General features: G+C 37.0%; 3 protein-coding genes across 7 annotated transcripts; 1 reads left to right on the forward strand and 2 right to left on the reverse strand.

The window, feature by feature from the left end:
* Positions 1-142: 142 nt before the first annotated feature.
* On the reverse strand, positions 143-6,715 carry LOC140769718 (probable E3 ubiquitin-protein ligase RZFP34). 3 transcript variants are annotated; one of them, XM_073110564.1, is made up of 12 exons: positions 6,572-6,715; positions 3,597-3,819; positions 3,339-3,426; positions 2,617-2,676; positions 2,486-2,518; positions 1,961-2,038; positions 1,818-1,861; positions 1,671-1,711; positions 1,091-1,173; positions 862-953; positions 667-778; positions 143-421 (listed from the first exon to the last, which is right to left on the reverse strand). In XM_073110564.1, the coding sequence occupies exons 2-12, from the start codon at positions 3,755-3,757 to the stop codon at positions 317-319; spliced, it is 897 nt and encodes a 298-aa protein (XP_072966665.1). In that variant the 5' UTR covers positions 3,758-3,819; positions 6,572-6,715; the 3' UTR covers positions 143-316. The 3 variants fall into 3 exon arrangements, with proteins under 3 accessions (XP_072966665.1, XP_072966663.1, XP_072966664.1); XM_073110562.1 differs by having other exon boundaries at positions 3,597-4,167; positions 4,311-6,696; XM_073110563.1 differs by having other exon boundaries at positions 3,597-4,167; positions 6,572-6,682.
* A 3,694-nt stretch (positions 6,716-10,409) lies between these two features.
* LOC140769682 (probable sulfate transporter 3.5) lies at positions 10,410-15,130 on the forward strand. Its single transcript, XM_073110493.1, has 12 exons — positions 10,410-10,765; positions 10,862-11,069; positions 11,150-11,321; positions 11,917-11,982; positions 12,104-12,217; positions 13,040-13,156; positions 13,245-13,371; positions 13,467-13,753; positions 13,954-14,144; positions 14,232-14,314; positions 14,413-14,489; positions 14,571-15,130. The coding sequence occupies exons 1-12, from the start codon at positions 10,453-10,455 to the stop codon at positions 14,730-14,732; spliced, it is 1,917 nt and encodes a 638-aa protein (XP_072966594.1). The 5' UTR covers positions 10,410-10,452; the 3' UTR covers positions 14,733-15,130.
* A 174-nt stretch (positions 15,131-15,304) lies between these two features.
* On the reverse strand, positions 15,305-21,108 carry LOC140770429 (pentatricopeptide repeat-containing protein At4g18520, chloroplastic-like). 3 transcript variants are annotated; one of them, XM_073111626.1, is made up of 4 exons: positions 17,488-21,064; positions 17,225-17,352; positions 15,775-15,934; positions 15,305-15,538 (listed from the first exon to the last, which is right to left on the reverse strand). In XM_073111626.1, the coding sequence occupies exon 1, from the start codon at positions 20,914-20,916 to the stop codon at positions 18,175-18,177; it is 2,742 nt and encodes a 913-aa protein (XP_072967727.1). In that variant the 5' UTR covers positions 20,917-21,064; the 3' UTR covers positions 15,305-15,538; positions 15,775-15,934; positions 17,225-17,352; positions 17,488-18,174. The 3 variants fall into 3 exon arrangements, with proteins under 3 accessions (XP_072967727.1, XP_072967729.1, XP_072967728.1); XM_073111628.1 differs by having other exon boundaries at positions 15,306-15,538; positions 15,694-15,934; positions 17,488-21,108; XM_073111627.1 differs by lacking the exons at positions 15,305-15,538; positions 15,775-15,934 and having other exon boundaries at positions 17,224-17,352.
* Between the last annotated feature and the right edge of the window lie 252 nt (positions 21,109-21,360).

Here is a 21,360-nt window from a genome sequence, read left to right on the forward strand (position 1 = left end):
TATTTGCAGATTTAATGAGACATAAATAAATAGCACCAAGATTTACAATTTCGAGTTCGATGAAGCGGACTACGCGACAGTAGCCAAAGTAAAGTACACGGCAATGTGATCCCTCGAAAGGTTTAAAAGGAAAGCAGCGGAGAACGAGGAAAAAACGCATTAATTTATTGCATTGCACAACAAGAATAGGTGAGATGCTGATTCCACCGACATACAGCAAAATATTAGCTGAAGGAACAATTCGATCCTCCCATTCGCTCAGCCCGAGGTAACAAGCTCTTGACAAGCATCACGACAAATATCAAGCGTCCAGGTTTTAAATTTGACGAGTATTATATGACTTGCAGTATCTGCATTTCTGGGCAACCACATGAAACTGGACTTGCGAGTTAGCTCCACAGTCGTTGCACAGGATGCGAACCTGGGATCATCAGGGCAACAAGTCTATAAATTGCTCTCTTCATTCTCAAAGCTTTTCAAAGTTTATGAAGCAAAACCAAGCTAGTAGAGATTCAAGTTTCTTGTCCCGCTTATTAGAGAAACAAATGAGAGGCACTTGAGAAGAAAAGATTGAAGTCCCAAGTCACAAAAATAACATATAAACCAAAGGATGTAAGGGTAGAGTAACAAACAGAAATAGTTTTGCACTCTGGGTAAAAATCTTACCATTTTATTTTGGGAAGATGCGGGCATAGGTGTGGCCGCTATCTCCATGTCCAACTTCCACCATACTTTTGACATATCACACACAGACTTGGAGCAAAGAGGACAAGCGTACCTGAAAGATTTTTCTTATAAAGTAAGATTTGTTGCTCTATATACTAGACAGTGGGAAAAAGAAGCAAGGAGCTATGGACTTACTGCAAGTGTTTTTGCATTTCCTTCAAACAGTGCACATGGATAGTGTGGCCGCATGGCAAGACAGACACATCAGTTCTGGAATCAAAAAGATACTGCAAACCATTGGTATAGTCAGGCACTTAAGTTGGCAATCTCGAATACATTTATAAAGATCATCTAAAATTTTATAAAAACACCAGAAAACTAGCCCCAGTTGCATGGAGAACAGGGAAGACTGACGAAACCTCACCTCAAAGCATACAGGGCAATCATGATGCATTGCACCTTCTACACATGCATGGCTGTTTTTCAGTTTAATAGAGTAACAGCAGCCTACAGTTTTTAAGAAAAATAGTCAGCAACTCATAGCACAGAAACTTGTGGATTGCATAATAGTTGGCAAAAACATCAAAGGCATTTTAAGGAATGTAAAACAAAAGTACCAGAGGACCAAGTTAAAGAAAAACATATGAATTAAGGAAAACCCAATTCCATGATCTATAAAAGTTGCAGTAATAACGGCCAGCTAGATCTTCCATTAGAAATGAATCAAGAATACAGATAGTTGACAAGATAAAGTACAGTAAGTATAATTAATATCTATTAATCAAATGTCAGATTACATAGTACTGGGCTACTGTAAACCATATTAACCCTCAACCAAAAAAGAAAGCAAAGAAAAAGCAAATAAAATCGATTAAAGCTTTGGTTCTCCAATTGTCCAGAAGAGGACGTAACACAGACCCATCTACATAATTTATCTAGATTATTGTATATAATAAAGCAAAGAACCTCGGCTTAAATATAACCACATAAGAAGAAGGCATTACCACATTTATAGCAATGAAAAAAGTTCTCTCGCCCACCAATTCTGTCAAATAAAACAAAAAGGAAAGACTAGATTAAATACTGATTCAACATGTTAAAAATAAGTAAGAATTCAGGGATAAATCATTAACAGGACATTAACAACATACCTGCAGATTTTACAATAATTGCAGTGGTACTGTTGTTTTAATATCTGAACAATTACACAAAAGATATGTTATCTACAGATGAATATACTCCTAATTTTACAAAAAAGAAAGGACGATCTCTAATATCTGAACTTCTTACTGACATCATCATCAAAGAGCTTGCAAGTTTCACAAAAGTATCTGCCCATGCATACACCACAGTTGATGCAAACTTGCCGTACCTGTTACCAGCACAAGTTATCGCAAGCCAATAACTTGATCAGCTGTCAGAAAATTTCCACTGATATGGCATGTTTACATGAAAGTAGAGACTGAGCATGTCTATGAAATATCATGATTATATAGTCCACACAATTTGCAGAAAGTTAAACCAACAAAACTAAGTTGGGTACATGCCATCAGTTATAGTTTGTGATTCTGAAAAGAATTTTTTAGCTTACGCATAATTAAAGTCAGGGTATTACTTTAGAGGGATGATAGATTTCTCTCCACAAGTACCTAAAAACTGTCGGGCACAAATTTCTTTTCAATAAATATTTGTTGCAAGGAAATATCCAAATAAATTCATATTTCCTCAGGTATTTAAGAATCTCAAAAGATTTTCATCCCAAATGCTACAGAAATAATGCCAAGAGAAGATAAAATGTAGACAGTACTGAAATCTTTACCTCCTGTTCAGTGCCACACAATGAGCATATGACCTGAGAAAAGTTATAACACAGGATAAAGTATTCAGTGAATCTGCTTAGTTTGTAACATTTTTCAAAGACAAAAGATATACAATGAAACATAAGCACACCTGCTGCAAATCATGACGAGGGAGGTCATGTCGCTTCATCCAATCAACATCAATTGAGTTCTGCCAAAAGAATATATTTATAACTAGTTCCATACAAGCCAAACATTTTGAGAGTTACAAGACATGCCAACAGTTAGTAAACACTTTCATATTCAGGCAGATTAACCAAAAAAATATGTGCAGAACCTATTTTACATCTCCTTCATAAGCCATAAGCCAAGATAACACCAACCAAAAAGGCAATAAAGCATAAAAGTAAAGAAATTAAATCACTAATAATTTTCCTATTAAAGCAAAAAAGAAAAAGGAAAAAGTTCATCAGGCACTTTTTCTTTCTTTTTTTGAAAAGGAAAGAGGCAAATGCTGATGTTGTTGCATGTAAAATGGAAGCTACAACACCATTGATTTGTAGTTTGCTATAGACAATCTATATTAATAGGAAACTATGCGATTTTGTTCTCTCGTTAGTGGCAAAAGTAATTACACTTAAAGAACGTGAGTGGGTTATACTCTATCCTCTTATTTTTCTTCATGAAAAGTAATTATATCTTACATGAACCTCTACTTTAAGTGAAAGCTTCAAGTCCATAATAAGTTACTTAAACAATGGCTATAATCTTGATCCTAAAAGGATAACATGGTCTATAGAGGCTCAACTTTCTTATGCAAATGTAAATGACAAGATAGCATATAGGAAAGGTATAAGCCAAAATTAGACCAACCTTTGCCTCATTGTGGCAATGTCTGCAATCAAAAATCTCGTTGCAGCAGGGAGCCCGTATCCGGCATCTTCGTCGATAATGCATGCATCTGCAGTAATCAGGAATGGTGATTAAAACATAAAAAATATAGCACAAAAATCTTATCAGATAGATCTGAGGGTGGAAATAGTTCAAACTAAGTTGTTAAACAATATAACAGAAAGGAAAAATGGGGTCTGAAAAAGCTTAGCAAGTTAATGAACCAAAGACAGAACATACCCATACTGCATAACCCCTTTTTCCAGTTTTTCCTTAGAAACCAAGTTCAAGTCTTCTGTCAGTTCCACAGTTGGGCATCTTCCAGCAGATGATGTAGAGTTCTGCAGGTTCGGCACATGCTGGCCAATAGGGGACTCTGTTTGATCTTCCACACGTCCCATGTGACTTGATTTTCTTTTTAGCCACAAAAGTATTTATGGCAACGGAAATACAACAAATACACCTGCAAATATGATGACATTTAGAGATATGTTCCTAGTACAGAGTGCAGTCAGACATCCTATCAACGAGGAAATCACTGATTGCTAATCTTGGATTCTTGAGTACTGTAGAGTGTAGACCAAATCATATCAAGCACAAAACCCAAACAATGTTGAACAGCTTCAATCAGCACAACTCCCATAGACTGAGTCATCAGAACAAGCACAGCTACAGTAATAAGCTGCACCGAAGGGCACTTGAGCTGTGAGCTGAGAATAGTTTATGATTAATTAACCAATCACTTTGTCCCTTGAAGTGGTCCAAAAGCATATCGAACAAAACGTGCATCACCAAGAGATCGCCCCAGTTTCTGGCAACAGCAACATGCACAGCATCAAATGCGAAAAAGGGAAGGAAAAGAAAACAGTGATATGGGGGCGACGAAAAGGTGTGGAGATTTAGATGGTTAGTTTAAGAATTCCTTATTGTTTGAGAATGTGCAAGCAAGCCTACCTCTGGTAGCCATCAGCTTCATCTTCAACAAAACTTCTGTTGAACTTTACATACAAACCTTTCATTAACAATGTTCATTCATTCACTTCTCCATTCTGGTTTCGTTCAAAATGTATAGGTGCTTCATGTTTCTTCAGTTACCCAATCTACCTAACATATTACTGACACAAAATCCTGAAGATCAACCTATCTTTTCCTACTAGATACGCAGATCACCATCAACAAACTGATCGCAACCAAGTACAAATGTACAAGGTTGCTAAAGTAACCTGCATCAGATTTCCTCAATTTGCTGCTCACCAGAAAAGATGATCAATACATCACACATAAGCAGAGACGGAGCCAGGAATTTTGATTGGGAGGCAATTTTTCTAATGACTTGGTACTTGTCAAAATATTTTTTTGTTATAGTAATCTCAAAAGGATGTTATGTATAAAAAAAGGAGAAAACACATCTAAAGGTCCTCCATTAATAAAATTTGAATTTCCTATAAAATGGTTTAGCTTTGAATGCTAAACATATTTATAAAGAAAGCAAAGAGTATACGAGAGGATCTCTAAATTAAAAAAAGGACCAATTAGTACTACTTATAGAAATTTACTAAAAGATTTCTTATAAGAAAAAAAATCCAAATTTAAGCGAGGCAACACATTCCAACCAATAATTTCTGCATAACTGATGCTTGTGAACTATTATGAGATAATTTTGGTTAGAGTTAAGGATCAGTTGCTTTATTCCTGCAGTTCGGCTAGGTCCCATATTTTTGTTAGTCCTAGAAATTTCCAAACTCATATCCCACTAGGCAAACAATGCGCTGAGCTGCTAACTTCCCCAACACATAGAAGATAACATCAGATATCAAGGAAATACCGCAGCAGGAGTGCACTATCTAACAGTTGCTACTTGGAAAAAAGGAAACTATACTAGCTTCCTTATTGACCAATTGCATCTAATAAAATATGTGTAAGTACTACTTCAGAACCCAACATATCATATGCAGTAACTAACTAAGCCTTTAGTCCCCACTGCTTGAAGTCAACAATGGGATTCTTTTCATGCATACAGGATCTATTTTGATCATAATTCTATATAAAATAAGTGCTACAATGTCAATGACTCAATATAATGCAAAATCAGTCATCACGTAGCAAGCTTTAGAAAGAAAGAAAAGGGGCAATAAACACTCAAGCTGACAGCGGAGGATTGAAATGATGACAACAGCTACTCTCAAAACTAAATTTCTGAATCATGTTAAAATACAGTCAGTATTAGTGTCAGTGATAAAAGAAATCTTAGAAATTTAGGTAATAACAACTCCAATACTAACAGCAATCATTCCAACCTTTTCAGAAACTAGCAAGTATCAGGGAGTATTCAAGCAATGACAACGTAATCACAAAATCAAAGGCCCAATTCCATATCTAGAAAAGCTTTTCTTAAAACAATTTTTTTTCTAGAGAAAAAGAAGCGTTAAAACAAAATGCAATTCAGACGGCCCTAATGATAATCCCAATAGGCATTTCGATCTCTGGTTACAAAATTAATCATCTCCACAAAATGACCTCTTATTATCATGGCATTGAATGGAAGCACCATGCTTAGACATCTCCAAACAATTATCCTGAATACAACAACACAGACGTACTACTTCCATAATCATATAGCCTCAATGTGATGTGAAGTCACGTTATCAAACAGAGTCGACGATCACACAAGTCAACCATGTAATGTGCATAAATTTTCCTTCCATCACCAGAGTAAAGAAGCACAAATATCAACATGCAAAAAGAGAATCAAAGATTTCTACCACAAGAGACAAACAGCAATATTCTACAAGCACAATTGCAGAGCATAACTAAATTGCAAGGAAAAGAAAACAACAACATGCCCAACTACAAATAATCCTACTCAAATTTCATCACACAAACTCACAGACACAATAAACCAAAATTTATACTCACGAAGAAACAGACAACAAGATCCTAGAACCCAACTCATAATTACGACTATAAACCACTACAAACTGTTCAAGTTTCATCACATATCAACACTTCAATGCTTCCAATCACAAACTAATAACCATCAAAATCAGACGATCCTGCCACAGTACATTCAACAAGCATCAATATAGCATTTCAAAACAAGATGAACCAAAGCCTAGACTGCCCAAAGTTGTTTACCTATGCTAGATGTAAGAAAAGATAGAATATAACTCAGATCGATTAAGAAAAGACGGATAAAAACTGCAAGACAGACGAACTTCTACACAAGTCGAAGAACTCCTATAGCGAAGAGAGTTATCGGAATCGCCTTCGCTTCGCTCGATCGTAGAGTGGATTTATCTAATCAAGGAGATGAGACAAGAAACAAAGAGTGGAAGAGGGGGGATGAAAAGGTGGTGACGAAACTATCCGGAGTTTCCAGAGAGTTCCAAAAAGGCAAATGATGTCCGAATGCCACGGTTTTTTGACAGGTGGCGGTTGGGATGGTGACCTGTTACCCGACCGATACGTGCCGGGAGCTACGTAGCGCACCACCGGTGGATCCGGGTCCGATAAGAACGAGCATAAGGGCCGGAATAATGGGCCGGACCGGCCCAATATCGGGTACTGAGAAGCCCACAAAAAACTTTTAGGTGAAGGGCATAAACGAAATAATTAATAACTATTTTACTCTCAATTATAAATTGTTAAATATATAGTTAAGAGTCAAACGATCCTCAAAAATACCTAATGCAGTCAATGAGGTAGGGTTTGCTTAGGATATTAATCCACTTCCTTTTAAACAAAGGCATGTGTTTCTAGAACTTGATTGACTTCCCAAAGAGTGAGCAAAGAAAAATTAGCCCATTGCATCATATAAGATCCACCTAAATCTATCATCCCATGAAGTAATCTAAGTCATGAAGTGCACTTAAAGTGTAGATTTTGATATTAAAACCAAAAAAAAATCAGGCATGCTTATGTAATTTAATCCAAACCTTGGACTTTATGATGTGGATACATGTCATGGCCATTGTGGCCAATTTGGTAGGTACAAAAGAAGTTGACAGTGTGAAGAATTTTGTGGTCAAAATTAATACTTCATATAATTATAATTTATCCCCGTTTCAGTATAAATATAACCGCTTCCGATAAAAATAGAGGGGATCGATAGAAATTCTCTATGTATCCATATTTTTATTAGGAGTTCTTTAGTGATAGCCCTAAAAATTTCTTTATCGAAGTATATATATCTCTCTAAAGCTAATATTTGTATATGTATATACCTCTCCAAACAAATATTTCTTTCATATATGGTCTCCTAATTAATTTTCAATAAATATAAAATTAAGTTTCAATAATTTAACGTCGAAGTCTTACACATAGCAGCAATTGTAGAAGAGTTTAAAGGGGTTTAATTATTGATGTAGGTGGTATTTGGTGATGACAAACGGTATCGGTTAAACAATCTTGAAACAAATTTTCTTTTTTAGAGGAACTTTGGTGGGTAGATTGTGCCGCTAATGAAGTTTCAATAAAGTAGAGGATGTGTCATGTTTGTCAAAAAGAAAAAAGACAACATTGAACAATCTCGAACAATCTTGAAAAGGTTTTTTTTTTTTTTTTTTTGTGCAGGTCTCAAAGTATATATAATAAAAGGATGAAGAATATAGATCATTAGGCATACTTTTCCTCCAGCTAGCTAGATTCAATTCTCTATAGTGGAGTTGGGTGAAAATGGATATGTCTTGACTCTCCATTTTCACACACCTATGTTGTTTAATACAAAGTATTAGTTACAAAAGGAAATTAAAGTAATTCATCATGATACCTTAATATTTTGTATTCTGAAGGGATTGGAATTTGGAATATGATTAGAGGAAATGGATTCTTTGATATATTGTCTTCTTGATAGCCTCTTTATATATATATATAGCTTCTCTTTTCAACAAGTAATAAAATCTGCAAGGAAAGAAAAGGCCTTTTCTTTTATTATAATCTATTGATTCCTTTTCATCTCTGACAGAAATTATAACTTTTTTTCTGCATCTCTTCATCTTCTACCTCATGGATTTAATGCTTGTCGGTTCCTTATTCAAGAGGACAAATGGAATATTTCTAACTACCACTTTATACTAAAGCAACATGAAAAGATTTACTTACCCTTATAATAAAAATTAGTATGATTCCAGAATGATAGGAATAGTTTAGTTATTTAGCTAAGCATCAATTAACCTATTAGTTTTGGATGAAAATGTTAAGAATTAGAAATCGATCTAGATCACAAAGACAAGAGGTGGTGTGCTTAAATTCAAAAAAGAAAACATATATGAAGATAATCATCAATTGTACTAGTATAATGATAAACTGATACAAAAAAAAAAAAATATATATATATATATATATATAACACCCAATATTCGAAATTTCTCACAAGTAGATGTGGTTAGCATCAAGTGCAGTCACCTGTCAACTCAAAAAAACACTACTCAATTATAATACAAACTCTATATATAGTGCCGTAGCTAAGAGACCTAGATCGCCATTAATCCTACTTGCAATAAGAATATTGATGAATTTAACACTACTAGATCATTTTCCTGTCTTCTGGTCATGATCTTGAGAAAAAGTACACGTAGGACAGTAGAAAAAAATATATCTATATATACAAATTTAGACTACATCTGGCCTTCTTTTTCCTATTGAAATCTAAGGGAGACATACCTCAAAAAAGAGCGACTGTTTTGAAGTAAAAAAGGAGTGTCTAAGGTGGGCAAAGATTCACCAGTCGTTGCCATAAAAGTAAGGGTTGCAAGTAGTCAACTTAAGTGTCTAATTTGAGCTCCTGTTCTTAATTTGCGTACTTGACTATCTAACTGAAGCGTTGTGTTAGGTTTGAAGTAATAAAAGCAATAGATCGAAGCAGGTTACAATAATAGACAAGCATGCATTGACTAGTGCTTTTCTTGAAGCAGATTTTAGAAGCAATGATATCATATCACCAATGATTGAAGAAAAGTTTAGAAGCAATGGTATCATATCGTCAATGATTGCAGAAGAATTTAGACGCGGTGTTATCATCAATTCAACGTTATCGATAAACACGAATTGGCTAACGTATAAAACTAATCAGACCTGTCATATTCCACTATCTATCCTAGGATCTTTGTAATAATAAAATGCATTCATTTGGTACGTCGTAGAAGAACAAAAGTGACAAATTTAAGCTATATAATTGCTCGTATATAATTGTTTGCTCCTATCAAGCAAACCTAAACTTCATTTTATTGCAAGTGGCAATTGTCTTTTTGACCTTACGTTGTATATGCATGTACTTCAATCAAAAGATTTGGTTTTTCTATAGATGCGATCCTTAAAACTCTTATTTCTTCCCTAATAAAATATCATCACATTTATATTTAGACGAGTATGCACATAAATAAGAAGCTTAGAAGAGATTGTAATATTTCTCTCAATATATATATATATATAGTTTCCGTGCAGAAACTGATGTCCAGTTCTCATCACCTGGAAGAGTTCTTCCCCAGGTGCAGATACACCTCAAGATGACCATTTCTTCAATCGTTCACTTTGGTAGTTTATCATCACGTTGGTCGGAGTTTTAGTACTGCTCATATATCAAGATCAAGACAAAACAAAACAACAAAAGACCCTGATGTTGTTTCTTGATGCAGACCCCATCTTTATCAAGAGCTGCCAACTCAGTTTGTCTTTGATGACACTAGTTAAGAAAGCCAATTCAACTAAAAAGACAAGGACATTTAGATTTCTGTGGCCATTCCTCCTAAGGGCTACTAGTTCAAACGAGAGCAATTTATCTTACCACAGGAAATTATATATGTATGTAGTTTATTTCTAAATCAGTTGTTTAATCTATAGGTTAGAATATGAAAAAAAATATATAAAAGTTAACTCTTAATCTATAGTTATTCAAAGAGTTCATACTAAGGGTGACTTAAAACGTACCTAATAAGTAGTTGATGTCTATATATGGTGGCCGCCACCTCCTGCCACGTGTCCACCCGACGCTTATCCCAAGCCTTTCCCTCTCTATATAACTACCCACGTCTCCGCGCTGCACTGTCGACCAACCCAATCAGAACTACTCTCTCTCTCTCTTCTTCTTCTCTCCTTCGCCATGAGAACGATGGGAGAGCACCGCCATAAGGTTAACTTGTCGGGGAATAAGACCTTCGTCTCGGCCTTCAAGTCAAGACTCAAGGAGACATTCTTCCCCGACGACCCGTTTCGCGGGTTCGCGAAGCTATCCGCCGGGGCGAGGACGTGGAGTACGCTCAGGTACTTCGCCCCGATCCTCGAATGGGGCCCAAAGTACTCGCTCGCCGACCTCCGGTACGACATCCTCGCCGGCGTCACCATCGCCAGCCTCGCGATCCCGCAGGGCATCAGCTACGCCCGCCTCGCCAACCTTCCACCCATCATCGGCCTATGTAAGAGAGACTACTAATTATATGAATAATTATGATTGCCATATTAACAATGTATGTTAATATCTCTCTCTCTCTTCTCTCAATATATTGCGGCAGATTCGAGCTTCGTGCCGCCTCTGATCTACGCGGTGTTGGGAAGTTCGAAGAATTTGGCAGTCGGGACGGTGGCGGCGGCGTCGTTGCTTCTGGCGTCCGTGGTCCAGAGCGAAGTCGACGCCACGGCGAACGCGCAATTGTATCTCCAGATCTTCTACACCGCGGCGTTTTTCACCGGAGTGTTTCAGACCGCATTAGGGTTCTTCAGGTCTTGCTCCTCGTTTATTTTTACGGATTAAACTTGCATTGTTTGTGCTGGTGGATCAATTGGAAAGAGTTCGATCGCAGGTTAGGAATATTGGTCGATTTCTTATCGAGGTCGGTGATCTCTGGATTCATGGGAGGGACGGCGATCATTATAATTCTGCAGCAGTTGAAGGGAATGCTTGGTTTGACGCATTTCACCTCCAAGACCGATCTCATATCGGTTGTTCGTTCGATCTTCCATTATAGGGATGAGGTGATGAGTTTAACCATCAAGTTTCTCTGTTCTTTATCTCTTTCTCTCTGTAACTTGATTAAGTATAGTCCCACGTTTGAAAGATACATTAAAATTTAAAAAGTTACCATATATTCTTTTTCCTTCTCCCTGTATGTATACCCTCTTTAAATGTCTCACAAAATGCCAGAAGATAACTTTTTTACAGTCTCGATAACTTCTTTTTCTCTATATAAGATATAATTATACTTTTAACCCTCATGAACTATCACAATTCTTTATATAAATAACATAAGATTTATATAAAAAATAGTGATCATTTAAAGAGACTAAGTGTAATCATCTTTTATATATATATATATATATTTGGACAACTAGAGCAATCCTCCTAAAAGACAAAACACAATATGTCATAGACTATGTACATATAATGCTCTGATAAATTTTTTTATTAAATATTAAATTTAATATCAATTGGGAGTCAAACATCATGGATTTGGTAAAAATCCAACTACTACAGTGATGCCTTTGGTGTCACTAACTTAACCTTTTTTGATTTCATTCCTTCAAATTGGAGATAGTTACCTCTAATTTTTTTTGTTTTATTTATTTACAGTGGAGTTGGGAGAGTGCAATTCTAGGCATATGCTTCCTTTCATTCTTACTTCTCACCAAGCATCTGGTAAGTGGGGAAGCGAGTATAACGCATCTCTTTTTTTCTTTTTTGCAGTATCTAAACATGCAAATAAAGTGGCTTAAGATTTTTAATTGCATAATATATTTATGGTTGGGAATAATTACAGAGAACAAAAATGCCAAAGCTATTCTGGGTGTCAGCAATTTCTCCACTTCTGGTCGTTGTGATAGGAGGTACTTTTGCGTTTCTTGTACACGGAGAGGATCATGGCATTCCTATAGTTAAGCGTCCTCATCTCTGTTTTCTTTTCCTTTTTTTTTTATTTGCCTATGGTGGGGGTTAAGAATAAATGGAATATGGTGATTATGATTGGTGAAAGTTAAATGCTTTATTCCTGAATCTGATATTAACTTTGGCCTCTCCATTGCTAAATGGCCAGGCGAAAGTCAAGGATGAATACATTTTGCAGGTCTCTCTATCAATAGAACAACATAGGATATGTTATTCCTGAAATTAAATTTTAATCTCTTTCTGAAAGAGTGTTTGTTTGTTAGAGTAGAGAAAGAAAATACTCACTTTTAAGAACTTTTCTGATTTTGATTTTTAGTTGCAGAAATTAAATTAAAGAGTGACTATTTTACCTACCAAAAATAACTCCGGTATATTTTTCTTTGACTTTTTTTTTTTAAAGAAAAGAGTTACTTTAGTAAAATTAGGCATTTCATTATAATTTTAATTTTTAGCAACCAAATATATCCTAAGTAAGATGAGCTACTAGCTCTTCCTTTTTATTGTGGTATATATGTAGGCTTATAAAATGATTGGCTACTTAAGACATATTGAACTTCGACCTCATGCATACCACAATCAGGCACTTTGGGTAGGTTGTCTTTTAATTATATGATTCAGCACAATTTCTTAGAGAACATTACACCTCCAGAATGTTACTGAATCGTTTTGGTTTACAACAACGATTTATCCTGTTTCTTGTTGAACCATAAAGTTGGCAGACCCAATTGGACATTCTGTCATTCTGTTCAGTGTTCTAAAGTGACTTTTTCTACATTAGTAGTGATTGCCATAATGTATAAGTGCATGACAGGTTGGTGATTTGAAGAAGGGGCTTAATCCAATCTCAATTTCAGAATTGAAATTCCAATCTCCATATATCAGCACTGCCATGAAAGCTGGACTACTTTCTGGGTTCCTAGCACTAGCTGTAAGAAGATGATCTCCTCATTCCTTTTCCATTTCCTTGTAGACGTTGAAGCTCTTCTTGTAATACCATCTTGTTCATCCACTCTCAGGAAGGAATAGCAGTAGGTAGAAGCTTAGCTATGATGAAGAATGAACAAATAGATGGGAATAAAGAGATGATAGCCTTTGGGGTGATGAACATAGTTGGTTCTTTTACTTCATGTTATCTCACGACAGGTATTTCTATCACTAGTCTCTCTCTACAAGCTGATTGCTCTAGCCTATTTGTTGTCTTAATTTATATACATAAACTGAATAGCATTGTTCTTTAGGTCCCTTCTCGAAATCGGCTGTTAATTTCCATGCTGGATGTAAGACAGCAATGTCTAATGTGGTGATGTCAATTTGCATAATGCTGGTTTTGCTGTTCTTGGCTCCTCTCTTCAAGTACACTCCCTTGGTCGCTCTCTCTGCGATCATCATAGTCGCCATGATCGGGCTTATTGAAATCAAGGAGTTTCGCCACCTCTTCAAAGTGGATAAGTTCGACTTCTGCATCTGCATGGCTGCGTTTCTCGGTGTCGTGCTATTCACCATGGTTATTGGCCTCGGTGTCTCGGTAATGGCCTACTCTTCGTTTCTTGTCTACTTGCTTTATGTGTAATGATGAACTCACCATGCTCCCAGAAGAACTTTAGCTGATAGAGAATTGTGGACTTAAAAAGATAAGGGATTGTCATTTTGGATTATATCTGAAGAGTTGCACTTTGGAAAGTTGTGGTGCTTCTTGAGTAAATATGTTTTGATTTTTTTTCACAGGTAGGTTTGTCAATACTCAGGGCATTGCTGTATGTGGCTAGACCTACTACATGTAAGCTTGGAAACGTGAAAAATACTGAAGTCTTCCGTGACATAGAGCAGTATCCAGATGCAACCAGTTTCTCTAACATCCTAATCTTACAATTGGGTTCCCCTATCTATTTTGTGAATGCTGGCTACTTGAGGGAAAGGTATGGAATGAGAATGAATCTTTCATCCACCATAGTCTGCATTGCTCTCAAAACTTTGTGACTGATTACCTTATATCATACTACCAGGATAGCAAGATGGGTAGAGGATGAAGAGAACATTGCCAGGAAGAATGGAGAAGATTTGCAATATGTAATTGTTGACTTTGGTGGTATGTTTTAAGTTGATTTTAGCTCATTTTTGAGTTTATCTACACCTACAGGAGGTAACTTAATACACATTAATAAATTTATCCACTTGGTGTTATAGGTGTGACCTCCATTGACAATACAGGCATTGGAATGTTACACGAAGTCCACAGGAATCTTGTACGAAGAGGGATCAAGGTAAATATATGCAAGTGAAACTAAAAAGAGTTTTAGAATTATATCTTCTAGAGCTAAGGAACTTTCAATGTGAGTATGCAGGTAGCTTTGACAAATCCCAGGACAGATGTTGCAAACAAGTTGGTGGCATCTGGGTACATTCAAGTAATTGGAGAGGATTGGGTGTTCCTCTCCATCAAGGATGCAGTTACTGCGTGCCACTTTGCACTTCAAGAATCAAGGAACATAGGAGAGCAACTATAGCTCTGTAACTCAAGGTGTGAAGCAGGGAGCATCTGACGCCAAATGATGTTCTCTTCGGTTGCCACCAAGAGGGATAAATTAGATTCATATATGTTGAGGCACGTTTTGAGAGCTTCAAACCTCGCACTGAATGGCTATTCTAACATGTTGAGAGATTTAAGGAGATGGGCGTACCGCTTTGTTGGGTTTAAGAGCAGCATTATTGCTAATTTTGTGACAATCTTAGCCGAAAGTTTCGGAATTGTTACTTGTAGCAAGATGAGTAAATTGCAACCTTGTTCTGTTGAATGAATTAAGATGTCCTTTTGTGGTGCTCTGCTGCTTCTTATGTTGAAGGCTCAGTGTATTTGTCAGTGCTACTATAAACTGTCAATAATATTTATTCTGGTGCTTTTTTGCTCGTCTTGAACCCCTTAAGTCCACCATGGCTTTGTCTCCTCTTTAACATGCATGTAAGCTAGAAATCAAATGAGAATGTGTTTACTTGAGGTTGGCCTTTATGGAGACACAACAGACTATACTATGTGGCCATGGAAGAGAACCAATCATAGCCCAATCCAGGGGCTTTGCACTCTTTTCGCAAGAGAAGAATTATAAACAACTCTCTCTGTATATATATATATATATATCGAACTTTTTATTACTCCAATGTATAGAACTTTTTATTACAAGGAAACGAGTACTGTCATTATCGTTGACCTTCAGGTTAAAAAAGCTGGAGTGCTCGGATCTCCCTCAGGCAGGGCCGCACTCAAGGAGATGTCCTCAATTTGATGCAGGGTTTTGAGCCTCGATATGATTTCCCTCTGTGGCACAGCAAAATAACAAGTTTTCATAATAGCAAACTAGTTTATAAACAGTTAATTTTTTCCCCCTAGAAGAACTGTTTGACGCTTAAAAGGCAAATAATTCATGGTGCATGAACAAATGAAATTAGGCGCATGAAAACACTAGTTCTCACCAGGGTTAAGATGACTGCTTGGTGGGTTAAAATCTACCATGTTGCTACCATGATCAATAACCGGTGGTGGGTGCAACTTACATTTCAGGAAGCACTTGGAATGACAAATACTAGGGATAGCTTTGCATTGGTGATAGCATTTTTTGTAGCATTCCTGAGAGGACATAGCAGAGCTTTGAGCAATAAGTATTAAAATAAGCAGCATGCTAACCCTTGCGTGCAGTGTCTCCATCTTCTTTTCCTAAAACCAAAGAAAATATGGGGTTAATCAGAGGGGAAATGGCTATGCAGTAAGCATTGTTTTATAGTTGGTGAAGGGTTTGTGTTGACATGCGGCATAATTTAGTTAACGATAGCCTCTCTCTCTGGATACAGTCAGATCTTGAACGCATGGCTGATGTTATAGTTCTCAGGTCATCCAAATGTAGAAAAGAATAGTAGTCTCAGATTGGCATCGAGGTTATCTTAAGAGATGTGATCACAGACTAGTGGGTCTAGCAAACATCACCAACCATCTATTTCAGTGTTCATGGTAGCTCCAATAAGTTAATGCTGAACATCGGATGCACATGGGATGCAATTCAGAGAATGGTCAGCCCATTAAAACTTACTAATTGTAACCTACTATCTTATGAACTGATGTATTAGTAGATGTGGGTTCAATCTGCTACACTAAAATTGTTTACAGAGGAGTTCACAGGGATAACAAATGGCAAGATGTGCTTCTTACGAAATTCTGGGATTAGAGAGCAAGGAAGAGTTCACGAGAAGGATTTCTTGTTTGTAAACATCATGCATATTTGGACATGATTACTTGAAAGAATACTTGAGAATTGAGAAACAGCATTTTAACATTTCCACACAAAGTACTATATGGGTGAATAATTTGTTGAGATTCCATGTAATATTTCTAAATCTCAACATCTTCCAAGCTATTTCCCAACAAGCACTAGATAGCAGATAATAGAAATACTGAGCAACCATCAATTCAAGATGCCACTGTCAGAGCTTCTTCTTGACATGTCCTATTTGGTACCCATTTATTTTCTAAAAAATACATGAGATGCAGCAGATATGTCGATCAATAATACTTGTATTTTGGACGGATTCACATTCTAACAAGAAGTTTTTAGTTTTGCAGTAGTGCTCTTAAGGACCAGCATTCCACTTGTGAATTTAACCTATCTTCTTTTTTTTCCACATGTACTGTAAGTTATTTTATTGTTTGCTGTATGTCCTCATCACAAGAAAGAAAATGTTTCATAAAAAATGTACTTCAAATGAAGCAATAACAAAGGGAAAAACCAGAGCCTCCACAGCCTATATTATATTACATGCTATTAACTGCACTATCTGGTTACATGGACAAAAGAACTCATGAGATGACAAAATAAGTTAAGAAATAGAACATGTGAAAGATCAACAAATATGCAATATTCTAATTTTTTAATCTTTTCAAGGCATCTATTTCAATACTTTGTCCTGCCAAGTTAAGTCATGAGCTAGAAATAATTAATTAATAATAAAATACCTCTTAAAATGTTGACTTCTGCATGATTCCAGCACCCTGCGAAACCAGATAATACCTCTTGACCATGTCAATCCTTTATATAATTTCTTTTCCTCAATAGTTCGTCATGAAAGCCAGCAGTGCACATCCTGCTTGTGAAAAAGCAATTATAGGCAAGTCCAACTAAGAGCTATTAAATTTAGCAGCAGATTGACAAGTTTGTTGAATTTATAATATAAAAATATAAGGAACTTCTAAAGAAGGTAGATACTTAATGAGTGTACCTTTCTAGATTCTTTTGGTGCTCCTACATTGCTTCAGTTGAACCTCCCAAGTAAAAGGCCAGTTCATTTTTGCATTTAATGAAAATGCAAGATGAGAGGTGACCCCTCTATAAATTGTATGTTGAACATACAATGCTATTGAGTATAGACCTGATTTGTGTTTGTTCAGTTGAATATAACTTGACTTTGCAGAAATCTGATTGCTGCTACTGCTTTTCAATAATGCTTGGTCCACTATTAGGGGAAAGCCATGAATAAACTCCAGCTCTACTATTGCATTCAGACCTGAAGAATCTTAGATTGGGTAGTGGAACACTTGAGTGCAACAGTGTTCAATACTTGATGTACCTGCAGACTTCCAGTTTCGTGTGGATGCATCTTACGGTATCTTTTCTCCATAGTACAACAATGCCAATTTCAGGGGAATAAGTAATAAAGTCTCCCAGCCTTTTGCTTCTCCTTTCATGAATGTGCAGTGTGTACCATGGCAACTTTTAGTCATGATGAAGTACAGTCAAACTCAATCTATTTCTGCCCCAGTACCGCACGCTGATCTTCATATCAGGCCACCTTCTTTTATATGTACAGATTTTGGAAAGCAGGCTAGACTCCAATTGCAAAGCAGAATTTACTTTCCTAGCATCTGGTTATGCATGCATGTTTTAGTCTTCTGTGCTAACTTGTCTGTCAAGCAAGCATAGATAGTTCTACTCCATAACCTCTGTATGGTGATGTTTTGACAAACTTTAAGCTCTGAATACTCTCATCCAGCATCTTCAAATAACTATCACCAAAGAAGACTATTAAAACAACTTGATCAGGAATTACAGTGGATTCCTGCACCACCTCGAAATTTTCAATAGGTATACATCCATTCTCTTCATGTTCAGAATTCATATAGTTGCGTAGAACAACTTCTCTAGCTAATATCCTGTCAAACACAGAACTCTGGAAAATCATACAGTCTTTATACAAATCATCACTTGAATTCAAGACAGAGGAACCAAACTTGAGAGAATTTTGAACTACATCTACAGGAAGAGATGTCTCATAGATCTGAGAAGCAGCACTTGCATATAAGTTCTTGACATCAGCATAATTATTGTGATCTTGTTTCACTTCCTCCAGTGTATATAGCCCAAAAGCTTTGAGATTATTTTCCTTGTTCTCATCTTGTGAATAGGCAGGATTTATGGAACCAGACAACAGATCACCTCTTATTGTCGTATCTTCTAAAGTTCCTCTTCCTCTATCCTTATCTCCTGATTTTGCATACATACCCACTAGTGCATTATCGATGTAAACATCTGAAACCAACCCCATTTTTATAATGGAAGCATGTATTTGTTTGCCCAGACAGACAGCTGATAGGTCAGCACAACCCCTTAGGATTCTGGCAAAGGTAACTGGGTTAGCATGTAGACCACTTTGTTGCATTTGACAGAAAAGTTGAAGCGCTTCGCTGCTACATCTGTTCTGCATGTAACCTAACATTAACATTGCATATGAACTTGTATTCCATGTTTTCATGCTGTAGAAATATTTACAAGCACTTGTGATGCATCCACATCTGACATAAAGGTTTATGATAGCATTTCCAATAATAACATCATAAAATTCAAAACCACTCTTAGTAAGAGAACAGTGAATCTGCACACCAGTCTCTTCTGCCTGTAAATCAGTACAAGCACCGAGTATAGTGGTATAGGTGAACTGATCGGGAATAAACCCAGACTGGTACTCCCTAGAAAAGAGAAAAAGAGCATTTTTTGGCTGAGAATTCCAGCAATATCCAGCAAGCATGACATTGGTCAATACCAGATTTTGTGGCAACATTGAATAGGAGAATATCCTAGCAGCATCCTTGATGTGCCCACATTTTGCATACATATGAAGCAAAGATGCAGCAGTAAAATCAGAAAATATTAACCCAGATTTAAGAATCAACGAATGAACCTGCTGACCTTTGCTTATGTCTTGAAGTCCAGCGCATATATTCATAAATGTGACTGCACAATATTGATCTAACAGCATTCCAGTTTTACTGAAAGATTTAAAAGTATCAAGTGCTCTTTTGAATTGAAGGCTCTGAGTGAAACCTGCCATGATGGCCGTCCATGAAACAATGTCACAATTTGGCATCTTCTGAAAGATCTTATCAGCATCCACCATTTCTCCAAGTTTGGCATACATAGAGATTAGAGCATTGCCAACAGAGATATAAGAAATATGTCCAGCTTTTAAGACATGGGCATGGATTTGTGTAACCTCCTCTTTGAAAAGACACAGATTAAGTACAGAAACTAAATCTCCTTCCCTTGGATTCGAATCCCGAACAAGAAGCTCTTCTACAAGTTTCACAGCTCTTTCCCTGTAGCCATTTAAATGATATCCTGAGATAACTAATGAGTATAAGGATGCATTGGGCCTTTTAACGGCACTAAAAAGCTTTCCCACATACTCTATCTCTCCTAGCTTCGCTAGCAACCTGACCATCTCAGATACCACAAAGTTATCCCTGTTTAATCCAATTTTAATAGAGTAGACATGAATATTCTTGCAAAGTTCTACCATCTCAAGAACAGAGACAACATAAGCGACTACTCGCAAGGTCACTACATCCATAACGAATCCCACACGACACATATCCCGGCAAAGTTCCACGCACTCAATGAAAAATCCATTATGAACATAACCCGATATCATAGCATTCCACGAGACTGCATTCTTCATCGGAATTTCATAGAACAACTTCAGTGCATCATCCACATTTCCACATTTACTGTACGTATCAACCAATCCAATCTCTACAAATCTATCAACCCCTAATCCAGACTTAATTACCAATCCATGAACCAAGAGGCCCAGCTCGGAAATTCTTGAAAGCGCACAAGCCTTCAGAACTGCCGATATCACGAAATGATTTGGCTTCACACCACTCCTATGCATTCCTCTGAACAAGCCGAAAGCTTCCACTTCAAACCCATGACTAGCATAACCGGAAATTAAAGTGCACCAAGATATCAAATCTCTGTCAGGCATTTCATCAAACAGTTTGATACACCCCTCAAAATTCCCAGCTTTAGCATACATATCCAGCAAAACATTCGATACCAGGAGGTCCGAATCGAAACCGGATTTGATCACGTGAGCATGAACCAAACTGCCCATGAAAGAATCCCTGGATCTGATGGACTTCCGAAGAAGACGCACGTAGAGCCGCACCTCGGAAGTCGGGAAGATGAGATGAAAGGGACCCAAAATCTCTAAAACGTCGGCGATACTACCGTTACTGCAACTAGTTTTGTTTCGATAGATGGGTTTGGCGAGATTAAAGGAGGTGATGGTTCTAAACCGGATGATTCGGGTTTGGGAGAGGGATAGGCTGGCGAAGCAGGTGGAGGAGGCATGGAGGAGAGACCTTAACATAACAATGGAGATGGGTTTCTGGTGCTGTAGCGATGGAGATGGAGATGAGCATCGTGGAGGAGACTGAGGACTAGAGGCTCGAGATTTCGCAGCCCATTGCACTACGGGAACGGGGCTTTTTAACCCACGGCCGTCTCGGTGGCGGACAGGCTCTTGTATACATGACTTCTTTTTAATCACATCCGTCTGATCAAGATCCTAGGGCTTTCACAATTACCAGGTTCAGATTTTTTTTCCTTCATATTATTATCATTTTTTTCTTTATATTTATTAAACAATGCACCAAATTACTAGTCTATTTTACTTCTAATTTACACGTAACTCAACTCCCAAGCCACATAGATCTCCTCCGACACCACGTAAAGCTAATCTAACGTATAATAGAATCCCAGATTTCCGATATAACACCAAGAATTTGTAATTCCAATGGGGATTCGCCAACTC

Source organism: Typha angustifolia, chromosome 11 (genome assembly GCF_048772165.1).
Source record: "Typha angustifolia cultivar Huaian chromosome 11, ASM4877216v1, whole genome shotgun sequence".
Taxonomy (NCBI): Eukaryota; Viridiplantae; Streptophyta; class Magnoliopsida; order Poales; family Typhaceae; genus Typha; species Typha angustifolia.

What these genes read in the sequence shown, in the direction of transcription:
- LOC140769682 (XM_073110493.1), top strand. Translation starts at nt 10,453, where the DNA reads ATGAGAACGATGGGAGAGCACCGCCATAAGGTTAACTTGTCGGGGAAT. An exon ending in TCCACCCATCATCGGCCTAT is followed by an intron (nt 10,766 to 10,861) that starts GTAAGAGAGACT and finishes ATATTGCGGCAG; the next exon opens with ATTCGAGCTTCGTGCCGCCT. An exon ending in TCTTCCATTATAGGGATGAG is followed by an intron (nt 11,322 to 11,916) that starts GTGATGAGTTTA and finishes ATTTATTTACAG; the next exon opens with TGGAGTTGGGAGAGTGCAAT.
- LOC140769718 (XM_073110564.1), bottom strand. Translation starts at nt 3,757, where the DNA reads ATGGGACGTGTGGAAGATCAAACAGAGTCCCCTATTGGCCAGCATGTG. An exon ending in ATTGCCCTGTATGCTTTGAG is followed by an intron (nt 954 to 1,090) that starts GTGAGGTTTCGT and finishes AATGGTTTGCAG; the next exon opens with TATCTTTTTGATTCCAGAAC. An exon ending in GAAATGCAAAAACACTTGCA is followed by an intron (nt 779 to 861) that starts GTAAGTCCATAG and finishes AAAATCTTTCAG; the next exon opens with GTACGCTTGTCCTCTTTGCT.
- LOC140770429 (XM_073111626.1), bottom strand. Translation starts at nt 20,916, where the DNA reads ATGTTAAGGTCTCTCCTCCATGCCTCCTCCACCTGCTTCGCCAGCCTA.